We start from the raw sequence: 24639 nt of genomic DNA, 5'->3' as shown, positions 1-24639 counted from the left end.
GGAGATAAAGAAGGGTGGTTTGTTTTCAGTGGTCCCACACACACTCCCACGGCCCTCTGTGCTTCTGATAATGTAGTAGTTACAGCCTGTTTGAATGGTTCCTGTCGCCTCCAACAGGCATTTCTTGTTAGAGGGGAAGGACAGGCATGGGCACCTGTGTCAGCACAGCCTCTGTCCAAGGACCACATGCATGGCTTCAGCTCTCAGGAGCTCTTGATATTCTCATCCATCCCCTCTGCAGCAGGTGATGAAGGCCAAGGTTGTCAGTCTCTCCTGACCTCTGCTCCATCAACCCTGAGCTTCCATCCCTTCAAATGTAGCAGTTATGGTGTTAATAGTGCTGTGTCCTCCTCAGAATCTCTAGCCTCTGGCTGCCCCCAATTGTGAAGAGTGGCTCCCACCCTAGGGAATCTCTGATAAGACCACTGGAGGTAGGATGGTTCAACACGTCCTCTGCAGGCTGTGTCCACATTCTGAGCAAAGCAGACAAAAAGCTGTGGTTTGGGTTTTTTTTTTTTTGTTGGGGGTGGGGTGTCGTTTGGTTTGGTTTTGGTTTTGGTTTTGGTTGCTTAACAGGTTTCTGCAGTTTCCAGAGTATGAGCGTGGCTCCGTTGAGCTGTTTCATTGTAAATGCAGATTGCTGCTGTCCCTTGTGTGTTCTTAGATGACCACAGCATCAGTGAGCTCGGAGAAGGTTCGCAGGGCTAAGGGCCAGGCAGCCTCGTGCTTCTCAGCTGCAGACAGATGGGCTTGTGTCGCGCAGTGGGACAATGAGCCATCAGTACATGGTGAATGATGTCCCTGGAGCAGGAGGTATTCAGAAGTGTCAAATCTGGGCCCCTGCGATGGCTCAGAGGATAACAGAGCTTGCATCCAAACCTGACAACCTGAATGCTATCCCCACATGACGGGAAGAGAACCGACTCCTGCAAGTGGTCCTCTGACCTGCAAACATTACACCAGGGTCGGGGCTTGCATATACACATACATACGTCCTGCATGTACACACACATATGTCCATACACAGACACACACACACACACTAAATATATAATTAAAATATAATTTTAAGTTAGTCCAAACTCACTTCCACACAGAGACCACCTGAAATTGCAAAACAAAAATAAATAGCTAAAAGCGCAATTGTAAGAAATGTGTAAGTTAACGAAGGCAGGCCAGTTACTCTTGAATGACAGGTTGTTACCAGCAAACGGATGTGCCTCCAGCAGCAGAGAACTATAAGGAAGGTTCTCCCTTCTCCCCCATGGAACCTGGGCCAGAGACAGTCTAGTCTAATAAGAGTCTCCGTCTCTGGTTTCTGGTTCAGCTTTAGATCTCACAGTCTGTGGGGTGCTCGGGTTAAGAGTAGATTTTTAACCACTGTGATTTATGTAGCAGAGTTCACCCTTTGAGAGCGTACAGGCTAATGGATTGCCATAAATTTTCAGAGTTGTGTAGCCATCACTATAACCTCACTTTGGAATATTTTCCTCACTTCTAAAGGAACCTGCATTTCCACTCTCTTTCCCTGTGGCAAGCCCTTCAACCCCTACCAGCCATCCACTGATGACCATGTGTTTGCTTTCTATCTCTGGAAGGGTAATGTTAGAGCTAGATGTTGCCTGAGATTCCTAGTAGCTAAAATCATGTGGTAAGTGTTGTCCTCAAAATTTGTGACTTTCGAGAACATTCATTTTTTCTGAGCATTCCTTTCCCCATCCAGCACCTGTCTTTCCCACCAAATGTGGCCACAATCCATCATTTAACAATTATTAATTAGGTGCCTGCTATGTCCTAATTACATGCTACAGCCTGTGCTAGCTCTTGGGGGTCACCAATGGGCACAAAGCTGACTTCCTAGCTGAGGACATGGCATGCTTGCCAGAGGATGCTGGGCCCTTGGGAAGGAGTGACCAAGCGCATATGGAGGGGTATCAGGAAGCCAGGACACAGGGAGGGTGGTTAAGGGGGGAGGGGGTCTAGTGCATCTGAGGGCAATCTCCTTAAGGTATGCAAGACTTAATGGTGGGAAGGACCCAAGCAGGTCCTGACCCAGGAGGAATCTGAGCGGAGGACAGAGGAACGTTTGAGAAATAACACAGATGTTGGTAAGGCTGAAATGGGGTGGAATACAATGGGGCAAAGGGACAGATGTGGATGTCACATCTGGTTTTGAGCAGAGAGGTTGTTATCTGAGCTGAGTTTTGTTCTAATAGCACCACTCTGACTGCCGTGCCGAGGGACTACAAGACCAGGTTCAGAGACTGTGCTGTCTCAGTGGAACAGCACGTCCAAAATCCTGGGTTCAGTTCCCAGCCCTGTTAGATACAGGGGCTCCCCTGCACAGGGTATGGAAGGCCACCCTAAGGCCTTAGTCCTCAGCTTTGGCTGTGAATCAGCACCGCTGGGCAGCCTTACAAAGCTGTCCTGACTTATGGAATGCTAATTGTTAGCATGGCTTTGACTTTGCAACTCGGAAAACAAATCTCCATAGATGAGCCTGGCTGCTAGTTGGCAAAACCATGCCTGGAAGTGGCCACAGATGGCGGTGGCTGAGCTGGAGGCAAGTGCTGCAGAAAGGGTCCTAGCCAAAGCCCACCAGGCAAGCCAGCCCTGAGGGTCATCCTGTCCTTTGGTTGCATCCACAGTAAGCCTCTGGTGTGAGGGAGGCTTGCTGCTCGCTTCAGCACAGATCAGAAGCAAAGCAAGCACCCCAGCAAGCTGGCGGGTGATTCATTCAACAGTTTTTAAGAATAATTGTGACAATAGCCAGGCATTGTACAAGAAGCTGCTGATTTTAAAAATAGAAAGGAAGAAAGGAGGGAAGGGGAACGAGGGAGGGAGAGGGAGGAAGGAAGGAAGGAAGGAAGGAAGGAGTAAGATTTAGACTGGCCTTATCCTGTCCAAATGACTCAAATAAAAGCCATATAATATTTCACAATATGTTAATTGTGGGGAGGCTTTAAATAAGCTCACGGGGGTGGGGGTCCTGGGGCTGCATATCTGAGCTGCTGGCATTCCTGAGAGAGAAGAATAGAACATCATTGTGTGGTATCCGCACAAATAGATAGAGCTAGGGGGAGAAAAGCTGCTTGGAGCCGTGAGCTGAGCGTGAGTCAGCAATCTCCGCCTATTGTTCAGAAAAATAATAAACCTACTGGGAGTGTGGAATGTAAACACCAGGCAGAAATGCCCTCCCCCAACAAGAAACAGACACTAGTTAAAACATAGTATTTTTTTTCTACCCCTCCCCCACCCCCACCCCCTTTTGGTTTCCTGAACTGAAAGGAATGTAAAAACCTTGGGGAGGAATTAGGAGAAGCTGACTTATAAATATGGAAAATATGGTCCCATTTGCAATGAGTAGATGATTCAGACACACCACACACGCACACACGTGCACACACACACACTGGCAGCCTCTCAGAAGTCTTGCTTCCATGAGCAGGAAGCTTCGTGGGTCCCAGAGTTCCTTGAACCCCTACTGCGTGGGATAAGTGCACCTGCCATCTGCCATCTTTTGTTGTGGGGTCTCTGTCACATCACGCCCATATGATAGGAGCTCAGGAAGCTATTGAATGATAACCACACGTGGTTTGCTCTCAAGATGGCCTCAGACCCTGGCCAGAGATACCCTGATTATATCCTATGCCCCAGCAGCAAACAGCATGGGCCCACCTAGCAGGATAAAGCTGACAGGTCAAGCTATGGGATGGGGCCATAAGCTCACAGAGTGAGGGGTGAGTTAGGGATATGTCAGCCGTGCCTTGTGCTTTTCTCTGTCCTAGCCACGATTCCCAAACTCTATTCCTAGGCTCACGGGAGCGCCACAGCCAACCCACAGGACCGTGGTGGGACTCTCTCATTTCTGAAGGAGGCACAGTCACAGCCGTTTAACACAAAACGCAGTTCTTAGGTTGTGTGTATTAAATTCCTGTACAGAGCATTTAGGTGTTTATTCTGGCCTGAGTTAATGGTGGAAAAACGTTTTGAGGCACTGAGTGATACACACGGAGACATGAGGGGCCCTGGAAGGCATCACCATCCCCAAGTTGTTTGTGATACAGGCTTTTCAGTAGGGACCAGAAAATCAGGCTGGCACTTAAGGAAACGCACATTTTAAACTTCACTTAAACATCAAAGGAGAAAAAAAAGTAACAGAAAATTACACCTCCGTGTAACTTCCATGCGTTTCTTTACTTTCTAAACTAACCCCCCTTGCCCATCCCAGCTTCCTGATTTAATCCCTAACCAATGGTTTCAGTATTAAAAATAATGACCTAATTCCCATTTAGCATCCACCCTTCCCCCATGATTTAGCACAGTGGGCTAACTGTTATAAATTTGAGCCTAATAATTGCTTTGACGCATATACTGAAAATTATCCTGATAATAATAGGTTGTTGAAAATCAAAACTCAGGCCACGCAAGGCTGTCGATAGACACTCATGAGGCATGAGACCTTGTGAAGAACTGCCAGATCTGCTAGAAAACGGAATGTCCAAACCATCGAGCACCATCAAACATGGGCCTGGTGGAAGAAAAGGGTGGGGACTGCAGAGTTCAGACATATTTTTGAAGTTGTTGTGCTGGGAATTGAACCCAGGGCCTTCCGCATACTGCAGCTGCTTTTCCTCTGAGCTCTATACTTAGCCTTTAGGTTTTGGGGGGGAAGTGAGGTGGGGGGGTTCATATGGTGCAAACCAGACTCAAATTCAGGATTCCCCTGCTGCAGCCTCAAGTGTGTTGAGGCCAGTGATTACAGGCAAATGTAGCCATGCTGTCTGAAGGCTGCCCACAGGAATGTTGTGACACAGTCCTCCTCGGTTTACCTTTTGCATTAAGGAAGGAGGTAACAACTGTATTTGTAGGGCAAATTTGTTTTCATCTTAAGGGAATTTTCAGAGTAAGGCAGCTTTCCCCTTGAGGAAATGTTGCTTTTATCCCAGGGTTTAAAAACATGCAGGTGCTCACTGTGGGTTCCAGCACAGCAGAGCCTGCGTTCAGATCCATGGACGCCACATCCTTGGTACAAAAATGAATTTGTATTTGTTTGCTGGAGAGTATAGTTCTATCGAGTACTCCAGTCTATTCCTCCAGGGGAAGGAGTGGGGCTGTTTGTAGTTATCTACTTCACCATCAAACACTTTTTTAGAAATCAATAATAAGGCACGTGTGTTTGTGCAAGCCCTTTGTTTTCCGTTCTTGTTTGTTGTTTTTATGCATGTGTCGCCTTGAGTCACCTAACCACAATTACACGCTCAGGCATCTGGTGGAGCTGCGTGGTGCTCTTGTTCCCCTGGAGTTATTTAATTTTCCCAACATGATGAATGTGCTTCCAGACCGCCACCCTCTAGCCCCCCTCCCTACGCTGGGGCCCACGCATATGCCATTTACTCATTTTTCCCCCTTGGCTTGGCAAGGGAGAAGGTGCCCTTCTGACCACCAGGTGGCAGTAGAGGAAGTCTGGAGCCCCTACCACTCACTGCCGCTTGCAAACGGCCTTGCTCTTGCTGAGTCAGTCAGTATCCAGGCACCTCTCTGCTCCCTGAGGAGCCTGATGCTAGGTGTTTAGAAGTCAGAGGTAGTGTCCATCTGCAGAGGAATGCCTCTGGGAGGAAGAGACGCCATGAGCGCCCACCAATGGGTGATAAGTCTGTGCCCTCCAGATCAGCCTCAGAAAACTTTAAGTGTCCCATGTTTCACTCTGGGTGACGACGCATTTCATGTAGCAGATGGTCTTAGAGTGCCGATCTTCTTTGTTCGCTTGCTTAGGTTGTTTCAAAGCCCTCTCAGACCCCAAGAGCTCCACTTCTACCCATGTGGACCTAGTTCCCAAAGCAGAGATAGGATTTTTATGAGATGGTACCCGAACCCTCCGCCATGTAAAGGAGAAGATGCCCCTGGCATCACGGGGCACTCACCCTAATAACTGAGACAGTGGGCTGCCTTGTCCCACCATATCAATGTGTCTTCCGACTCTGTTAGGAGCGGCCTGTGAGGAAGCAGGGAAAGCAGGGGAAGAGAACAGAAAGGAAAGAGCGGTATTGACATAGGCACAGGTTAGACCGGAGACTAGTGAGGGCTTGCTGCTCGATGAGAGAGCACTTACATAGCGTTTGATTCCACACACACTCACAAATGGAGATGAGCCCTAGACTGAGATGCGTAGACATGGTAGCCCATTCTTATAATCTTAGGTCTTGGGAGGCAAAGGCAGGAGGACTCACACAAGTTCAAGGCCAGGCTAAGGTACATTGGGAGACCTTGACATCCTCATCTTCTTGTGAACGGCCATTATCCATAGCAAATGATGCTCCATTATAGCCAACAGTCACTGTTGGAGGGAAAACACTGACTGCTGAAAACTGAAAGCTTTGGCCTTCAGTAGCCCTTTGCTCCCTGCAGGGCTGAGCTTCCTGCCAGTCCCAGCAGAGGAGATATAACTGTCTTCAGTCTGAGTGCTGTCATTGAACAAAACCTATGCAGCCTGGACAGTGAGCCATCACGAAGGCTGCTTGAACGTCTGGCACGGGATGAGTGGCCGGCCTTTGCAGCAGAACCATTTCCCAGTTCAGTGGTACCCACTGAGGGCCTAGAACGATGCAGAATGGATCCCTCAGTGAGGCTGCATCTCTTGAGGCCTCAGCAGGCAAATCAACCCCCTATGGATCCAAGTGAAAACTCCTCAATAGTATCCAGATGCTGGTGCACACCTGTTGGACTAAGTGCTCAGGAGGCTGCTTCAGGAGGATTGCAAGTTGAAGACTAACCCTGAACGACAAAGCAAGACCCTGAATAAAAAGGTCATATTTAGCCCATGCTGGCCCAGAATGCACTGTGTAGCCCAGGCTGGCCTAAAAACTCACTGAAATCCTCCTGCCTCAGCCTCATGACTGCTGGGATCTCAGGTATGAACCCACTATGCCTAGCTGGAAAAAAGTTTAGCTATATAAGAAAGCAAACTCCTCCCTGATGCATGAGCAGTGGGACTGGTAAAAGACGACATCCTGAAGAAGTCACTCTTCCGGGTGGTGCTGGTTCTCAGTCCTTCTTTGTCACTCTGCACAGTACTCACTAGGGACTTGATATTCCCTCCCGCCTGCTGCCCATCACAGGGTGCGCTCGTTCTCTTTCTCTCTTTCTCTTTCTCTCTTTCTCTCTTTCTCTCTCTGTCTCTCTCTCAGTCAGTCTCTCAGTCAGTCTCTCAGTCTCTCAGTCTCTCTCTCTCTCTCTCTCTCTCTCTCTCTCTCTCTCTCTCTTTCCCCCCCCCCCCCCCCCCCGCCACCTGCTAATTCCTTCCAGCCAGGCAATTGATGAGGTTGATGTAACTCTGAGCTATTTCCTCCAGTGGCCCCACCAACTGCTGAGCCCCAGGCCCCTGCACAGCTCTGGAGAAGACCACCCCCAGCCTATTATGGGATGAGGTGGAACTGAGGCCTTGGGACAAGTGGTGCCTGCTGGCTTGTCAGACACATTACTGGAGTCACACTGGAAATTCTAGAGCTCAGAGCTGGGGAGATGCCTCAGTGGTTAAACGCTTGCTGTGCAAACATGAGGACATGAGTTCAGATCCCCAGTAACAAAGTAAACACCAGATGGTCCCAGGGGTCTGCCTGTCATTCCAGCCTCAAGAGGCAGACAGCATCCCAAAAGAGGTTAGCACTACTAGCCACTGAGTCAGCCCTTCTGGGATTGACTAGGAGACCCAGTCTCAATTAATAACATAGAACAGTAGTCAGCTGCCATGCGCCATGTATGTCATAGCAGTTTCACTTTTCTGTAGCCATTATTCAACATATATTTATGTGTCCACTACTCTGCTTCATGAAGGAGATAGAAAAGTGAGACTAGCAGGTCGTGCCATAAGGTTCCACTATCTAATGTGAAAGGTGACTATGCAAACCTGTAGTTCCTATTGGGGGTGACAAAAGCTGTGATAAAGGCATGGGACCATGATCACCAGACTAGTGCAGAGACTGAGTGGCCATGCATAGAGATGTATTGAGAGCGTAACTCATGCACTGCTTTGCCCATTGGCTTCCTCCTGTCTCGCCACAGGACCATGCCTCCTCCTCATCACCCAAGGGCTACCACAGCCCAGTGTGCAGTGTCTACCTACAAATCCTGCAGCAGCCACCTTGTGAAAGGGTAAACCTGTGCCTGTTTCCTCATTTTGCATGGAAAGAAATGGCAATTCCAGTGCTTAGAAATTGCTTCTCAGGATCCCACAGCTAGTAAACAGCCGTGCTGATCCTTGAACCCATGTCTTGGGCTTCTGCACCATTCATGAGACACATATGACTATTGTCCTACACTGAACACAGAACCCCTTCTTAACAGTATTCCCAGAAATATACTGAGGGCCCCGACCTGTGTGTGCCAGCTGCCTGTGTGCATCCCTCAGCCTGTATGATTCTGTCATTGACGCCACTGGGCCTCCTTACTCTCACGGGTGTCAGTCTTTTATTTGCTCATAGGTTTTGTAAATAAATTGGTGAAAGGTAGAGAGCACCTCTGACAGGAGAAAAGGTCATCAGTGGGCAGACGAGGGAGTCGGTTCTTAAGGACAAGATGTTTAGATGCCAATCTATTAGTATAACAGAATAGCATTAGGAATTATTTCACTGACTTTTTGCCGTTTATGTTTGGTTCTGTCATGAGTCTCTGGGCCATCCAGCCGTGGGCTCCTGGCCTCTGGGCAGTGTCAGGGATGGGCTCCCTCCCATGGCCTGGGTCTCACATTGGACCAGTCATTGGGTGGCCACTCCTAGCACATCTTGTAGACAGGACAAATTGTATGTCTAAGGTTTTGTGGCTGGGTTGGTGTCGTAATCCATGCACTAGAAGCCTTTCCTGCTTACAGAGATGGCCTGTTCAGGCTCCGTGTCTCCATTCCTAGGAGTCTTAGCCAGGGTCAACCTGGTAGGTTTCCTGAAATCTTCAATTGCCCTAGGCTTCTAGCTCATCCCAGAGATGCCCCTCCGTTCCAGTTGGCTCTCCCATTGCTGTCTCCTTCCATCCTTCATCCTCCCCACACCTAATCCCTCCTGGTCCCGTCCCCATTCCCCACCCTCTCCTCATCCACCCCAGATGTCTACTCTGCTTCCCTCTTTCAGTGGAATTCATGTGTCCCTGCCTCGAGCCCTCCTTGTGATTTAGCTTCTTTTGGTCTGTGGATTGTAGCATGATTGATGTCATCAGAGAGGCTTCAGCCAGCAACTGATAGAAACAGATGCAGAGACCGACAGCCGAACATTAGGCAGAGCTCAGAGAATCCTGTGGAAGAGGGGGAGGAAGGATTGTAGGAGGCAGAGGGGGGGGGTTCAAAGACACCACAAGAAAACCCACATAATCAACTAACCTGGGGCTGACAGAGACTGAACCATAAACCAGGAGCCTGCATGGGCCTGACCTGGGTTCTCCACACATATGTCACAGTTGTGTAGCTTGATCTTCTCGGGGGCTCCTAACACTGGGAGCAGGAGCTGACTCTGACTCTGTTGCCTGCCTTTGGGACACTTTTCCCCTACCGGGTGTCTTTGTCTAGTCTTAATAGAAGAGGAGCTGCCTAGTCTTGCTGCAACCTGGCATGCGATGGCTGGTTGATATCCTTCGAGGCTGGCCCTTTTCTGAAGAGAAAATGAGGAGGAATGTATGGTGGAGGTTGGGGAGGAGAGGTAGAAGAGAGAACTAATAGGAGAGGAAGGAGGGGAAACTGGTCTGAATGCAAAGTAAATAAAATTAAAAACAAAGATTTTTTTTAAAGGAAAAAAGAAGGTATCTAAGATATGAGTCATCTGGGCAGGGGCTGCCACTCTGCAGTGCACACTTTGAGAAGCTCTGGGCTGGAGCTGCTCAAACATCTGAGTTATTCATAGAAAAATAGCTCATCCATAGTTTGGCAGCTCTCTTAAAAACAAACCAAGAAACAGGAAAAGCAACAACAATAACAACAAACCCACTATTTTAAGAGCATGATTATAGAATGAACCCAGACACGAAAACCAAGGTTTTGCGACCATGTGTGTGCCTCGTGGCCCTTTCTCCTTCTAACACCCAGGTTCCAAGTTAGAGTGAGCAGTCTTGTCTCCCGTTCACTTGTGAACTCAATAGAGTTTAGAACGATAGCAACAAATTAAGTCACATGGGGGCAGAAAGGATGTAGGAGCTGGAGGATGGAGAGGAGTGCTGGGAGTGTTGTCTTCTGCCCTTGTCAACTCACTGTAGTCATGGTGACCTGCACAAGGTCACTCAGCAGGACCAGTCAGCAGGCCAGTTGGCAGCACTGATTGGAAGTATTGGATTTAAAAATAAAGAGAGGGCAGGAGAGAGGGAGGGAGGAGGAGGAGAGAGAGAGAGAGGGAAGGGATATATGTTTGGGGCACGTGAGGAGATTGTCAAAGAGTAAATAAAATATAATTAATAAATAAGTCAAATCCTGGCACTGAGGAAACAGAGGCAGGAGAGTTTTCATGAGTTTGAAGCCAGCCTTGTCCACATAGCAAGTTCCAGGCCTGCCAGTGCTACATAGTGAGACTCTGTCTCAAAAAAAGAAGTCAAATGCAGATTATAACGTGTGCTATTTTGTCCTTCAGACTGTAATCTGTGTTGTGTTGTCTCTTTGCAGGAAATGCCAGTACAGAAGAGGACCCAGCATGACTACTAACCTATGACTCCTAACAGTATGACAGGTATCTACACATCCCTCTTCTGGTTTTCACTGTATGTCTTCCTTTGTGAAGTACTGGGACCTGAAAGCCAGCCTGAGAGTCCTAGCAGCAGTAATTTCCAATCCATTATGTATTATTGCTCCCTCTGAGAATGTCCCTAAAAACATGCTTCTCTCGTCTTCAGAAATGATGTCACTACCAAGAGAGTGAGCAAGGGAGGTGATAGGTTCAGTGAAAGGCTAGTGTTTAGTCCTTTTAGGATCACCTCGTGCACTGAGTGCATCGTTCTTTGGAGTCTTCCATGGTCATTTAACGAACAGTTCTGCAGCCTTAGTGGTCACAAGTCAATGCATCGTCCCCAGAGTGGGCCGCCTATTCCAGCCGCGGAATCAGAATGGACTGCGATGAGATCACACATGGCGTAAGTGAGCTATGAAACTCTTAGCAGGGGCAGAGTGACAGAACAACCACCAAGGTGATAACAGATTCCTGTCACATAAGCTCCCGTCGCATACAGAGGCCCCAGGGACAGAGCAAACCATGCCAAAAGCTGAAGAGGTTAGGCATAAGCAGGCCCACAGCACTCTGGTTCCCTCCGAAGCTAGCCACCCTCAGTTACATATGGCCACCAGAAAGAAGGCACGAAGCCTGGTACGTCCAGAGATTTTTAAACTAAAATTTTAATATCTGAGCTGTAAAATACATGCAGTTAACTCTAGCATGAACCAAAGCCCGTTCTCTAATACATCTGAGAACCCAAAGCAACTGGACATTGGAACCGCCTCCCCCCCCCCCCAATGATCAAAAACACTATCTCCGTGCACCACACCCTGGCTCCCTACCCACCAAGGCTTGAACTCTTGATTTGGCACACCCGAATGGCTGGCACCGGTAAGAAGCGAGGACCTCAGAATTACTCCTCCACCTTGCTTTCACTTCAGAAGCCACCACTCCTACTTCTGTTCCACAGCCAACAAGGCCTCCTCACTCAAGGTGCACCCACTTCTTCGTATACAAGACGCGCTCGTGCAGCAGGAACTTAGTGTGGCTCCCTCAACACAGTCCCCATGTTCCTGAGGGTCTGCAAGGCGGCCCCAGGCAGATAGAGGGACAGTCTCCGTATTTGTTCCCTACATATGTGAAAGCACACAGACGACACACAGCAGGTCATGCCACTGCAAACAGAGCCAGTCAGAATGATCTCAGTGCATGGTGCTAGCCCTGTTCTCCATGATGGTTTGCCCCTGGAAACGCTTCCCAAGGCAGGGAGTGCAGAGAACATACACTCCTGGGTCATAGAAATAGCATATTTAATGTGGATATGGACAATAAGATGATATTTGCTTGCTGCAGGAGGCAGATAAGTAGTGGTTATTCATCTATGTTCCTCTAGAACAAAGATCAGCAATGTTGATTGATTGGTTGATTGATTGATTGATTGATTGATTGGCTGACTGACTGACTGACAGGACTCCTCAGATCCCTCTGGTTATAGAAGGCCTTGAAAATATATTCTGCTTCTGTAGTCCATCCAGTCTCTTGTCACGAGTTCCCTGTCCTGCGACTACAGCATAAAGAGCCTTAAGCTGTATGTTACCAAGTAGGCTTGGCTGTCGTGTAGTGATGCTGAATCTACAAACCAGGCAGAAGCCCAGTGTTGGCCATGGGCTGTCTCTACCAGCACTCTCTGTAGAGTCCTCCAGCAGGCCTAGAGGCTTCCACTAGCTCGAGATCACCCGTGTTGAGCAGACCCCTGAAGCTGAGTGTCTGGGCTTGGAACCAAGCCTGCTGCTAGGCACAGACTGAGCCAGACTGTCACCTTGCAGGCTGAGCTGCCTCCTAGTGGGAGAGATTGGTCTCCCTTCACATGTGTTTTCTCCAGACACTCAGGGCAGCTGTATCTGCAAAAGAACCTACTCCACAGACAGGCTGCGTGCCTGGGCTCGAGTAAGACCATCGTTACTGTAGAGGCTTTTATATGTGTGTGAAATAAAACAGTTCCTTTTCCCCTCTCTCCTTCACTGCAGCCTCCAGCCATATCATTTTAACCTAAAGGGAGACCACAGTAAAGATGAAAGAGATTGGAGCCAAATGCTTACTCTGGGTGCATAGTTTAAAAGCCAAGTATGTGTTATTTCTCATCAGAAAACATAACTAGCCCCATTACTGCTAAGCATTAAAGAACATCAGTGAACCCTTACGAGAAGAAGCCAGCTTTACATGAGGGAGTTAGGAAGGCTGACCCTGCTTTCCTCAAAGCAAGCCAGCAGCAATTCACACAAACAACAGCTCTCAACCTTCCTTCTGACTACTGCAACCCTTTCAAACAGTTCCTCACGTTGCCATGACCCCAGCCATAAAGTTATTTTCACTGATACCTCATAACTATAATTTTGCTACTTTTATGAGTTTAATTTGAGTGTCTGATATATGACCCTTGTGAAAGGGTTGTTTACCCCCACAGGGGTCATGACCCATACGTTGAGAACCACTGGCGTAGAGGCTTTTGCAGCTACAAAGCATGTGAAATGTTTGTCTTTGAATGCGTGTGAGTGGACACGTGTTAATTTTTTTATTTTTTATTTTTTATTTTTGGAGTTACCATCAGCTGCTGGAGCAGGTCTTGCGAAAACTTCATCTCCTTGCCTTACCTAATTTGAGATTCGGACTGTATGACGTCACTCACTGAATGTGGCTGACTCTTAAAAGAGGAAGTAAGAGAGTGCCTTCAAAGTTATTTTGCTGGTTGAGCAGTAAACTCTATTTCCAGGCGATTTGGGGGAATGATCTAGACATTTGACACCATAGTGAGCTCTAACTTGAGTAAAGCCATGATTCACAGCACAGGGGGATTGTCCTGAGATGCGAATACTTAGCATTCCTAACAGCAAAGGGACAGGCTTCCTGCCTTATTTGACAAAGACACAAAGAATGCAGATTCCTCTGACTCTACTGACACCACAGCAGCAGAGATTTGTAGCATTTGTGTAGAGCCTTGTCCTATGAGAATAGGATGAGCACTAAGTTAGTACAGTTTTCCAGCCCCGTGAGGTAAAGGCACACTACACAGTCAGGACACACTCCTGTGCTGTGAGGTAAAGGCACACTACACAGTCAGGACACACTCCTGTGCTGTGAGGTAAAGGCACACTACACAGTCAGGACACATTCCTGTGCTGTGAGGTAAAGATACACTATACAGTCAGGACACACTCCTGTGCTGTGAGGTAAAGGCACACTACACAGTCAGGACGTACTCCTGTGCTGTGAGGTAAAGAAACACTACACAGTCAGTGCACGCTCCTGTGCTGTGAGGTAAAGACACACTACTGCAGTCAGTGCACACTCCTGTGCTGTGATGTAAGCCCACACTGCTACAGTCAATACACACTCCTGTGCTGTGATGTACCCACACTACACAGTCCTGGTTCTGTTATTTCACCTGCACGTCTTCCTTCTGGTTGTTTATTCCTTCCACCACATTAACATTTTGTTTGTGTTTGTTTGTTTCCCTTTATGTGTCATTACTACTGAAGTCCCGTACAGGGGTGTTGCAGTGATACCCTGAGCTTGCAGCTGCAGCCTGAGTGTTTCCCTCTATGTGAAGTTGTTTCCTAAGAATAACATAGATTTATTTACACTTTTATTACTCCTGGAGTTAAGCATTTTTCCGTGTTTGTTGATACTCACATTACTTCCTGATCATATTTATTACTCTTTTTCCCATTGTTATCTTTGGGTTTTTTTTTTTTTATGATTTGTGTGAGTTATTTATACTAAGGATCTTTCCTAAGGCAATCAGTCAATCTCTCCAAACATTACTGTTATTTGTTTTTGTTGTTGCTGCTGCTGCTGTGATGAAATACCCTGAAAAAAAAAAACAATTAAGTGCGAGCAATTGTATTAGCTCACATTTCCTGTCCATCACATCTGGTAAGCCACAGTTGCAACAGCTTGTTCATACCATGGCCATAATCAGAGACAGCGAGACTGGCTGTATGCAGAGAGTCCTCAGTGAATGGATTCACTCACTAGTCTCAGGGCTGAGGCCATGATACCGTGGTACCCACACTCAGCCTGGGTCTGAAAAATCCCTCACAGGCATGCTCAGTCAACCTAGTCTAGAGGACTCCTCAGGAAGCCATCCTTCCCAAGTGGTTCTATGCTGTGTCTCGTTGACAATTAAGTCTGCTACTATTTCTTCTGTGCTCAGCATTCCTTGGTTGTCCCTAATTCTCTGTGTATGGTTGACTTCTCCGTGGTCCCTACCACCACCGTTCAAATTCGCGTGTCTTGTGTTGTCCTTTTTCAGCTCTTGTTTAGGCAGTCATGTTGGTAAGACTCTAACAGGGCAGCTTCTGGCGTTTCCTAGGAGACATTCTCACAGCATCCTCCCTGTACCTCTGGCTTTTACAATGTTTGCTACAAGCTTTTCGCTTCCTCTTCCACAAGGAACCCAGAGCCTTAAGTGTGGGAGTTGAACTGTAGATGTAGCCACTGGGACTGGGATCCACAACTCTGCGTGTTGATTGGTTGTGGGTTTCCTGTAACAGTCTCTGCCTGCTGCAGGGGTAAAGATTCCTTGATGAGGGGCGAGAACTGCATTCATCTGTAAGGACAAATATTTACAATATAGTTAGCGATTGTGCCAGCTTGTAAAGTGATAGTTTTAGGTTTTTCTCCAAGATCCATGAGTTCACTGGCCCTGGCTAGTTGGCTAAGTTTTCAGCACCAGGACTTAACTCCCTTTTGTTGGGAAGGTTCTATGTCCAATTAAAGAGAGCACGCCAATTGGTTATCCAATACCAAATGACTGTCTCCCAAAAACCTCTATATAATTAATTAATAGTATATAGATAGAGCTAATCACACACACACACACACACACACACATATATATATATATATAGTACATAATATATGTGTAGCAGCACTTTGTGAAAAAAAGAACTTATGAATTTTAAAAATAACTAGGAAAGTTATATGGGAGGGGTTGGAGAAAAGAAATAGTATAATATTATAATCTCAAAAACTAAAAGAAATACTTTAAGAATAATACAAACCATCACAATTGTGTTCCTTTTGAAATAAGAATGTAAGGCTCCTTGACTCCCAATTCTCCTTACAGATGTAAGAAGGTACCATCTGCTTTCAACAATGAATATTTACAATTACATTTCCATAAAGAAAGACTGACATCTACTGATGATTGTCTGGGCTTTTGTTTGCTGCTCGTGTCGTCTCTCAGAATCGCAGTACTTGTGCTCTGCAACAGGCATGAGTAGCTCTTCATGGTGAAAGTTACTGAAACCAAAATAAGGACGTTCCTCAGAGACATCTAACGTGCACGAGCATGCTTTGTTAGCATCGTGCATTCCTGTCATTGATAAACACCTCAGCAGAACGATTTCAGCCGTCGGTTCCCGGTTACCCATCACACCAGGCTGTTGTCTCAGCTCTCACGCTAGTAAGATCAGAAGGACGTGCATTTGTGGGAGGGGATGTACAGCATACATTCTCCAGTGAACGGCCTCTTCCTTGACTTTGCACCTCTCTAATTATGTTCTTTTTTTTTTACTTTATTAATTTATTCTTGTTACATCTCAATGGTTATCCCATCCCTTGTATCCTCCCATTCTTCCCTCCCTCCCATTTCCCCCTTATTCCCCTTCCCTATGACCGTTCCTGAGGGGGATTACCTCCCCCTGTAAATGTTCATAGGGTATCAAGTCTCTTCTTGGTAACCTGCTGTCCTTCCTCTGAGTGCCACCAGGTCTCCCCCTCCAGGGGACATGGTCATAGTTGAGGCACCAGAGTATGTGAGAAAGTAATATCCCACTCTCCACTCTACTGTGGAGAGTGTTCTGTCCATCCAGAGGGTCCTAGAAGCCTACAAGTAGAACATTATGATAGGCAGATTTGGGCACAGGGGTCCCGCTCAAACTAAGGCACCAGCCAAGGACAATACAGGTGGTAAACCTTAAACCCCTACCCAGATCTAGACAATGGACAGAACACTCTAATTAGGTTCTTAAGGTCACATCTACCAAGTAGAAGCAAAGGCTGGCTTGAAGAGCTGAGGGCGTCTTTGGAACGCCTTTCTTAAATCAAATTGGAGCCACATTAGTGAAAGAAGCAGATGTCCAGCAATTCAATACCATTCCATCGCACTCTCTAACTCTGAGGGTTTGGGGTATTCGATGCCTTTGTTTTGGGAGAGGACAGGGCAAATTTTTATCACAGCTTTTCAAAATAGCAACCACCTTATTGATAATGAATTTAACTATACACACAAGTTTATGGGCCAAAAACTCGGGATGCCAACAACATGGAGCTCTCAGAGGACCCCTGCTTTCCCTCCTGCCTAGCTCCCAAGCTTGATGACTTAACCAGTGGCGGGTATACCTAGCTACTCTACGAGGCACCCACAGACTTATGTCACTTTTTCTGAATTGCTGTTTTTCTGGTGGTGACCAAAAATCATTTCATTTGATTTTCTAAAGCCATGTACATGCGTTACACATGCTGCCATGGTTAGGGTTTGAGAAGGCAAAATGTCAACTCTCCATTGAGCTCTGTGACCTGGGCTTAGTCACAGATTTTACTCTTCCTTCATGGGTTCTTAACCACATGATCAGATACAGACTTTCAGCTCCCTCCCCAGCTGGGTATCACTTAGAAGAGAAATTTCGAGCTCACTGAAGGGGCTTAGAGAGATGCTGAGCAGTTAAGAGTGCTTGCTGCACTTCCAGAGGACATGAGTTCGGTTCCTACCACCCACGTGTGGCATCTCACAGCCTCTGTAACTCTAGCTCCAAGGAACCAAATGGCCTATGGGAGTGCCTATGCAACAGGAGCCTTCACTAAGATGTCTGACCAGCAGGAGGGCAGCTGCTAGACACAGCCCCTCATCCATCCTGAACAGCTCTCTCACGGATCATCACCTCCTCACAGCAACCCAGTAACCGCTCAAATCTCTGTGTTCTCCCTTGTCCCCAAGGGCCAATGATCTTTGGGAAGCTGGGCTATACAAGTCTAGGAAGTGATGGCATTTCTCTTGTTTCCTTTCAATATTTTTGCCCTTAATTGAAGTTCTTAATCTTCTCCATGAAAACATGCACTGGACCCATATGACAGCGACAGTCTTCTTGCGGCTTTTTGTAGAGTGAGGGCCGGCCTAGCTCTGCTGTTTGGACTTCTCAAACTGTGCTGCACACTTTGAAAGCTTTGTAAATGCTAGGCAGCAGTCTGTGACTGAGCTAGATCCCCACTCCAAGAGCTTTGAGAACTCAGACAGACATGCCCCACCCCCCACCCCCCCAGACCAGCTAAACCAGGGCCTCTCCATTGAATCCAAGGCTCAGCATTGTCTTTCAGCTCAGTCTGAGGAAGCCAAGGTCAGGACATGGTGGTTTTCACCTCAGGGTGCCTGTTATAATCACCTGAAAAATAGTCCGAGCCCTCTAGAGCCTGTCAACTCTTAAACATCCCAGCCCAGTGGTCAGTGTGGAACTTCTAGCATCCCTCTGTTGATTCTAACTCCTTAATGCTTACAGCCTGTGTCCAGGACCCAGAGAGGATGGGTGTTCTCTTGAGTGCTATGGGGATTCAGAATCACTGGGAAATTTAGATTTAAAGATGGGGGAGGCAGCATGTTTGTCATGTCCCTGTATTTAGTGACAAGCGACAGGACCTCTGTGGGCCTAAGCAGCTCTTCAGATGATTTCAATACAAAAGCTTGAAAATCACTGAAGCAGATCTCGTGGGTGAGAGACGGTGTGGGGGTGGGGGTGGGGGAGTAAGTGTGTGTGTAAGAGTGTGTATCTGTGCTTGTGTGGGTGTGCACCTGTGTGCACGTGCATACAGAGGCCAGAGGGTTGACAAATCCATATTGCAGTTTCTGGCTTTTTACGTCGATGCAAGTGCTTAGAACTCAGGTCCCCGTGTTCACGGTTCAGGAAATTTTGCAACTGAGCCATCTCAGAAACCTTGAAACAGGGACGGTTTACCACTGCCGCCAGCAGATGGGCTTTGAAAACTGTTGCTCAGGCATCTGAACACTTCCCAGAATTCCTCTTAAACTGTCCCTCTTTATCTATCCCCCTCCCCCAGCCATGGGTGACAAATTCAAGTATAAAGCAGAGGTGGCTTCCCTGGAGTTTGTATGCTGTGACTCCCAGCCGTGACTGACAGGCCCGGGTTCCTGAACATGAATCTGTCTAGTGCGTCATCTAGTAGTGGCCTCTACAGCTCAAATGCTCAAAGTCCTTTGAGAGTGGTCGACCACAGCAGCCCATCTTGTGGAAGGAACAGAGAACTCAGAAGAAAGCTTTGTCTGTCCTGTATAGTTTCTGTGATTCTACCCCAGGCCAGGCCGCACCTCCGTGCCCCTAGTACATTCTCTCTCCAGTTTATGGTGTTTTATGTTATGAGAGGAGGCTTGGCCTCGTTTGTTTGCTTTTTATTTTTAACTAAGTAACTTTTGTTCGAAGGGAACAAGCTTTCTGGAGCACAGTACAACACGGGGCTTTGGGGTTTGGCTTGGACTGTACATTTGATCCATTTGAGGAGCTTTTTTAAAAAACCAATTTAAAGCCCTGAGCCCTCAAGGAGCTCAGTACTCCTGGTACTGAGGCGGTTTAAGGCGGTTTGCCATATGAAGTTCCCGGTACCTGGCAGGCACTCATGAAGGGTCCATCAGAGGTCCTGTTCCACAGTTAGAAAAGCAGCCACTGCGGAGGAAAGCAACAGCACTCCTGCTTCTTTAAGAAGCCTCTTTGGGAGGGCAGCTTACATGTCAATAGCTCCTCCCTGCAATTCAAACTGCAGCCCCTGGTTAAGATGCCCTGCAAGAACTTCCTGCACAGATTAAAGCTTTCTTCCTGAAAATTGAGAGCTACCCAAATGTTCCTTCGTCCATCTTCACGACTTTTATGAGGCTACAAATGACCAGGATGGGAACAAGCGGTCCGTCCAGGCAAAGGGGAGTTGGATGCAATGTCTTCCTTGCTTCAGCACCTTCTAATGCAAACTGCTATTGTCACCTTTTGCTTCCCATTTTAATAGGCATCAATTCCTAACACAGTCAGATCACAGGGACCCACCGCAGAGTTGTGGCCACTACTCCCCAGGATGCATACCTAGCTAACATAATTACATCATGCAGAAAGGGACAGCAGGGGGTGCTCAGGGGGCTAACATCTCCTCCCTGCCGGCAATAAATAGGAAGGTTTTTTAAGTCACTGATTTCCATTCTATTTTATTTCTTGTGCATGGTATCAAATTGTGGTTCGTGATACTTTTCTGCCAACACGTTCTTGTTATTTCCTCATGCCCTTCACTCTCCCCTGGACTCTGTGCTTCTAAACGTTTTGATCTAAAAGCAACATTTACTAACAGAATCCACTGGCTTATTTTTAGCAAGCAAAGACACACTTAATTATGAATCTTACTTTTTGATGTTCAGGATGAAGTCCTCAGTGTCCCTCTCTGGACATAGGTGGAAGTTTCCCCACACCTTTCTTAAGTGTCAGAGGACACACAGGACTCTTAAGTGGACATGGCCAGGCTGCCTCATATCCTTGGATCACTTCCCTTGAGCCTTTCTAAACTAAAATTTCTCAACATTTCTGCCAATAGTGATTTTATAGATCTCAATTAAACTCTGTTTGGATAATCAAATTTTGAATATTCTTAAACTCCAAATTTCTCAACTCAAAGTAGGAATTATCTTCATATACAATTTATCTAAAGAAAAAATAAATGAGGCCATGAGAGTACCAGTTACTGCAAGCACTGCCCTTAGACAAGTTGTTCAGTCTGATTATAAAATCAAGACCAGTCTAAAACAATCACTGTAAAAGAGCCTCTCGTACTCAGTAAGGCACAACAGAAACATCCATGAGAGACTCAGCTATCTGATACCATGCCCAAAGTAAGATCAAGAAATAACAGGCAGAGTCTAGAAAAATGGCACAGGAGTTAAAAGCACTTACTACTCTTACAGAGGGCCTACCTACCCAGCACCCACAACCGCCTATAATTCCAGTCCTTAGAGATATATACACACATGATGTGCAGAAACTCATACACACATGCATAAATAAAAATAATAAAACAATATCATTGACATAAATATCTTGAGGGTTTTTTTTATAAAAAGATGTTGATTTAATTTAGCACTGGCATCTACGATACCGTCCCGCAGAGAACATAGAGGACAGTCCTTACCTCCTGGGAGTCCGCAGGAAAGAGACCACAGTTCTGAGGGCACTAGGACAGAGGAAACTTAGAGACTGTGTAGTCCATACAGTTAGGTGACCAGTGGGGAATCTAAGGCCATGACCATGAGCATGATAATAAAATAATGCTTTATGCTATGATCGCTAAGCCTGCCCCCTCCCCCCCCCCCGCCTCCAATCTCTGACTTTATAAAGCAGAGTTGTAATCCTAACCATAAGACCAGTGTCATGTGTACTTGGTTGACAGGTGACACTTGTCAACATCCTTCTTATATTTTCATCTACTTCTCAGGCTTCAAATTTTTCTACAAATTAAGAAGAGTGAAAGAAAATGAAGAAAACGCATGAGGCCCAATAATCACACTTGTTCTATTGGCTGAAACTTAGTCAGATGGTCATATCTCACTGCAAGGGAGGCTGGGAAATATAGTCTAGCTATGTCACCAAGTACAGAGTGCACAAATTTGTATTATGAATCTGTGTCTCAAGTGGCTATCCAAAGCACAGCAGGATTATGTAAGTGTCAAAGGCTTTAGTCTTCTTAATGAGGGAATTGTTTCTTTTTAGAAAGAAAATATATAACAGTTTCAATAGTCTGATCCTTCCCCAGGCAGAATCAACATTTCTATACAGGACGAGTGTGCCCACCCTCGTTGGAGTCATACATGTGTCGTTATTATTAGTCTCCTGGCTTGAGCTCCTGGTCTTCACTTGCTGATAGGAGCACGAGGCAGAATACACCTTGGGCTTGTGTTGGAAGCCTACTTCAGTCATCTGTAAACATGTATGAAAGCCCAATGGAAACGTGAAAATAAGACAAAAGGCCACAAGCCAAACCAGAGCAGGTGGTGTGGACAGCGTTTGTCACAGGGGAGCACGGTGAATGCCAGTGCTGCCAGCTCCCAAGCCCTCTCCCGCCATACCTGCCTTACAGCTGGGTGAGTCTTTCTCTTTTCAGTATTAATGCGAAGAAGATAGGTGTAGCCCTAGAAATTCCAGATAGAATAAGCTGTTGTTACCAGTGTGCCCATGAGACAGAGAGGCAAAGTAGGAAGCATCTCGAGTGTCCTCTTGTCCGAGACTGGATTGACAGGCGGGAAAGTGTATTATGTCCATGAAGGATTTTTAACTTGCAGACTTAAAACATAATGATTCCAGCTACAAACAAATACTCCTTCTGTCTCAAAGAAACATGAAAGTGGAGAGTCCTCTTCCGAGTTCATGACCTTTACCTGGCTCATCTCTCCCTGACAAACCAGATGCTCAGGGGCGTCCTAGAAGACAGTAGCCAGGCTGCACCCACCCTCCTGCCTGCCCATAAGTTGGGAAACTTATGCAAGCCGTGCCCCCCAGAGAAAGGTGGTTAACAGCCCAGCTGCCTCCAGCCTGGGACAACCTTTGCAGCTGGTCGCCTTGTCTCTCAGCCTTCACTTTCCTGTTTCCTGTGTTTCACAATAGGATAAAAGACCATTAATATTTATTTTTGTTTGACTGATAGTCTACCCATTTCACTCTTGCTTTATTCTTTCCTGGTTTTTGTTGTTGTTGTTGTTCTCTCTTGTTTCTTTTATTTATGTTTTTATGTTAAGCACAGAATAGCATTGAGGGTGAGAAAGCAGATAATAGAAATACCATGTCTTCATATACTCCAGGAAAAGTATGTGCCATCCCTACTCTAGTCTGCCCTACACCAGCCTTTTATATCCCCCTAAAAGCAATCCTAAAGCAACAGAGGAGCTAAGAACACAAGCCTGAGGTGGCATCTATCCAGGATCCAGCCGTGACCTCGAACAAGCCCTTTCTCCCTGCTCAGCTCCTTCCTCTATGAAAGATAGACCACGAAGATATATACCAATGGAATAAACAAATGGAACGCCGCACTTGGCACTGTGGCTGGAAAGCAGGGAGCCCCAGGGACTAGTGGCACACAGCCTCATCACGATCCACCCCCATGTACAGGCCAAGGGAACTGATCTGGCCTGGAAACATGCAGCTCTGGACTGAGACACAGCAGAGAGCATCCCTGAAGCTCCCCGGGGACCATCAGCTCCTCGACAGCCCACTCCACAGTCCAAGAAATAAAGGATTCCAGCAACCGTGACATGCATCTCCTGGCCCCACATCCCAAGCCTGATCCTTGAGGGTTGTCCATGAATTCTGAAAAGACTTCGAGATGTGTGCCAAAAACCACCCTGAATACCTATGACTAAGGTTTCTGGGACCCTCTGTGGCTAACCGCCACAATGCATCTGACTCCACACTGCCTTCTTTTTCTATGCCAGGATTTCCTGCACAGCCTAATTATTTTAAATTATTTTTAAAAATAATTTATTCACATTACATCTGGATTGTTATCCCCTCGCTCTCATCCTCCCGTTCCCACCCACCCTCCTCCTTCTGCCCCATTCCTACCCCCACCCAAGACCTCCCAATGGGAGGGCCTCCTCCTCCACCATTTGATCACAATCTATCAGGTCCCATCAGGGTAGCCTGCATCCCTTTCCTGCAAGGCTACACCAGCAAGGGGCAGCGATCAAACCTCAGGCACCAGAGTTCATGCCAGAGGCCGTCCCATCTCTCCCCCCTGCCCACACACAGGGAGCATGAGCTGTCCATCAGCTAAATCTGAACAGGTCCAGGTATCCTGCATGCTTTGTCCTTGGTTGGTGCATCAGTTTGTTCAGACCCCCTGGGAACAGATCCGCTGGCCTTGGTGGTCACCTTGTGGAGCTCCTGACCCCTCCAGGTCCTAACATCCATCCACACCTCCTACTCTTCCACACAACTCTCTCAGCTGTCCTTCTGAGGTCCTGCTGCAAGACCCAATATCTATCTCAAACCCCCGCTAGGTGGTGTTGGTCTGATGTGTTTTGATGCTAATTAATAAAAGGCTGCCACACCTGGGCAGGGCAAGCGATAGGATGCAGGGTGAGAAGGCAGCTTCCAGCTGGTGCACATCTTTGGGCTCCTCTTCCATGCATTAGCTAATGACACTGCACAGCGAACACCTGCCTGTGTGTCACACCAGGCCAAGGCCTGCTCTGAGGGTCACTGTGATTGTCCCAAATACAGAACGAAATTATCCTTTTGTCAGCCCTAAACTATTGTCAAGCTTTCTAGAATTCCAAATGAGGAGTCCAAAAGCAAATCAGTGCTGCTCTGCCTTGGTTGCTGGGACGCTTTTGTTTGCTTGCTTGTGTGTATCCCAAGCATTTGACCACTTGGAGGCAGAGCCACTGCAGCTCTCAAATGCTGCCGTCATCGGCAGCCAGTGCAGATCATAAACCCAAAAACTGCTGGGAGGAAGGGGGTGTTAGAAAAACAGCTGAAGAGTCTGGAAATGAGTAAAAATGCCACAGTCCCTGTCAGCACTGATCCTGAGCATAAATTCTTGTTCCACATCAGAAATGCATATTATATTTTCAAGTAAGAGATCATGGGTGCATAGTCATATCCGTCTGCCTTATCTGACATCCGAGTGACACAGAACAAAGATGTACCTCCTCTGTGAGCCTTACTTTATGTCGAGTCTTTAAGTCCATGGAATTGGGGGGGAATCTAAGTCACTGGCTATTGGCTACCCATCAAAAGAAAAGATGCAGTATGGTTGGCTACAGCATCTTAGGTCTGGGTCTTAACTTTGTCATTTATCTCTGTGTGACCTTAGATAGGTTGCCTAACATCTCTGTGCCCCAATGGCCTCAATAATGTGATAATATTTATAT

At 47.0% G+C, this 24639-nt stretch overlaps 1 protein-coding gene across 17 annotated transcripts in view; it reads left to right on the top strand.

The window, feature by feature from the left end:
* The window catches only part of THRB (thyroid hormone receptor beta), a 337445-nt gene that overhangs the window by 237148 nt on the left and 75658 nt on the right, over positions 1-24639 (top strand). For all 17 annotated transcript variants that reach the window (XM_084794673.1, XM_084794677.1, XM_084794688.1 and 14 more), the window contains one exon: positions 10631-10694. In XM_084794673.1, the coding sequence (XP_084650799.1) occupies positions 10673-10694 (22 nt within the window). In that variant the 5' untranslated portion in view covers positions 10631-10672. The remainder of the gene's footprint in view (positions 1-10630; positions 10695-24639) is intronic.

The sequence above is a fragment of the Acomys minous genome (genome assembly GCF_964271855.1).
Source record: "Acomys minous genome assembly, chromosome: 9".
NCBI classification, from domain to species: domain Eukaryota; kingdom Metazoa; phylum Chordata; class Mammalia; order Rodentia; family Muridae; genus Acomys; species Acomys minous.
Note: the sequence above shows the minus strand (reverse complement) of the source record. Positions and strands in the feature narration are given on the sequence as shown.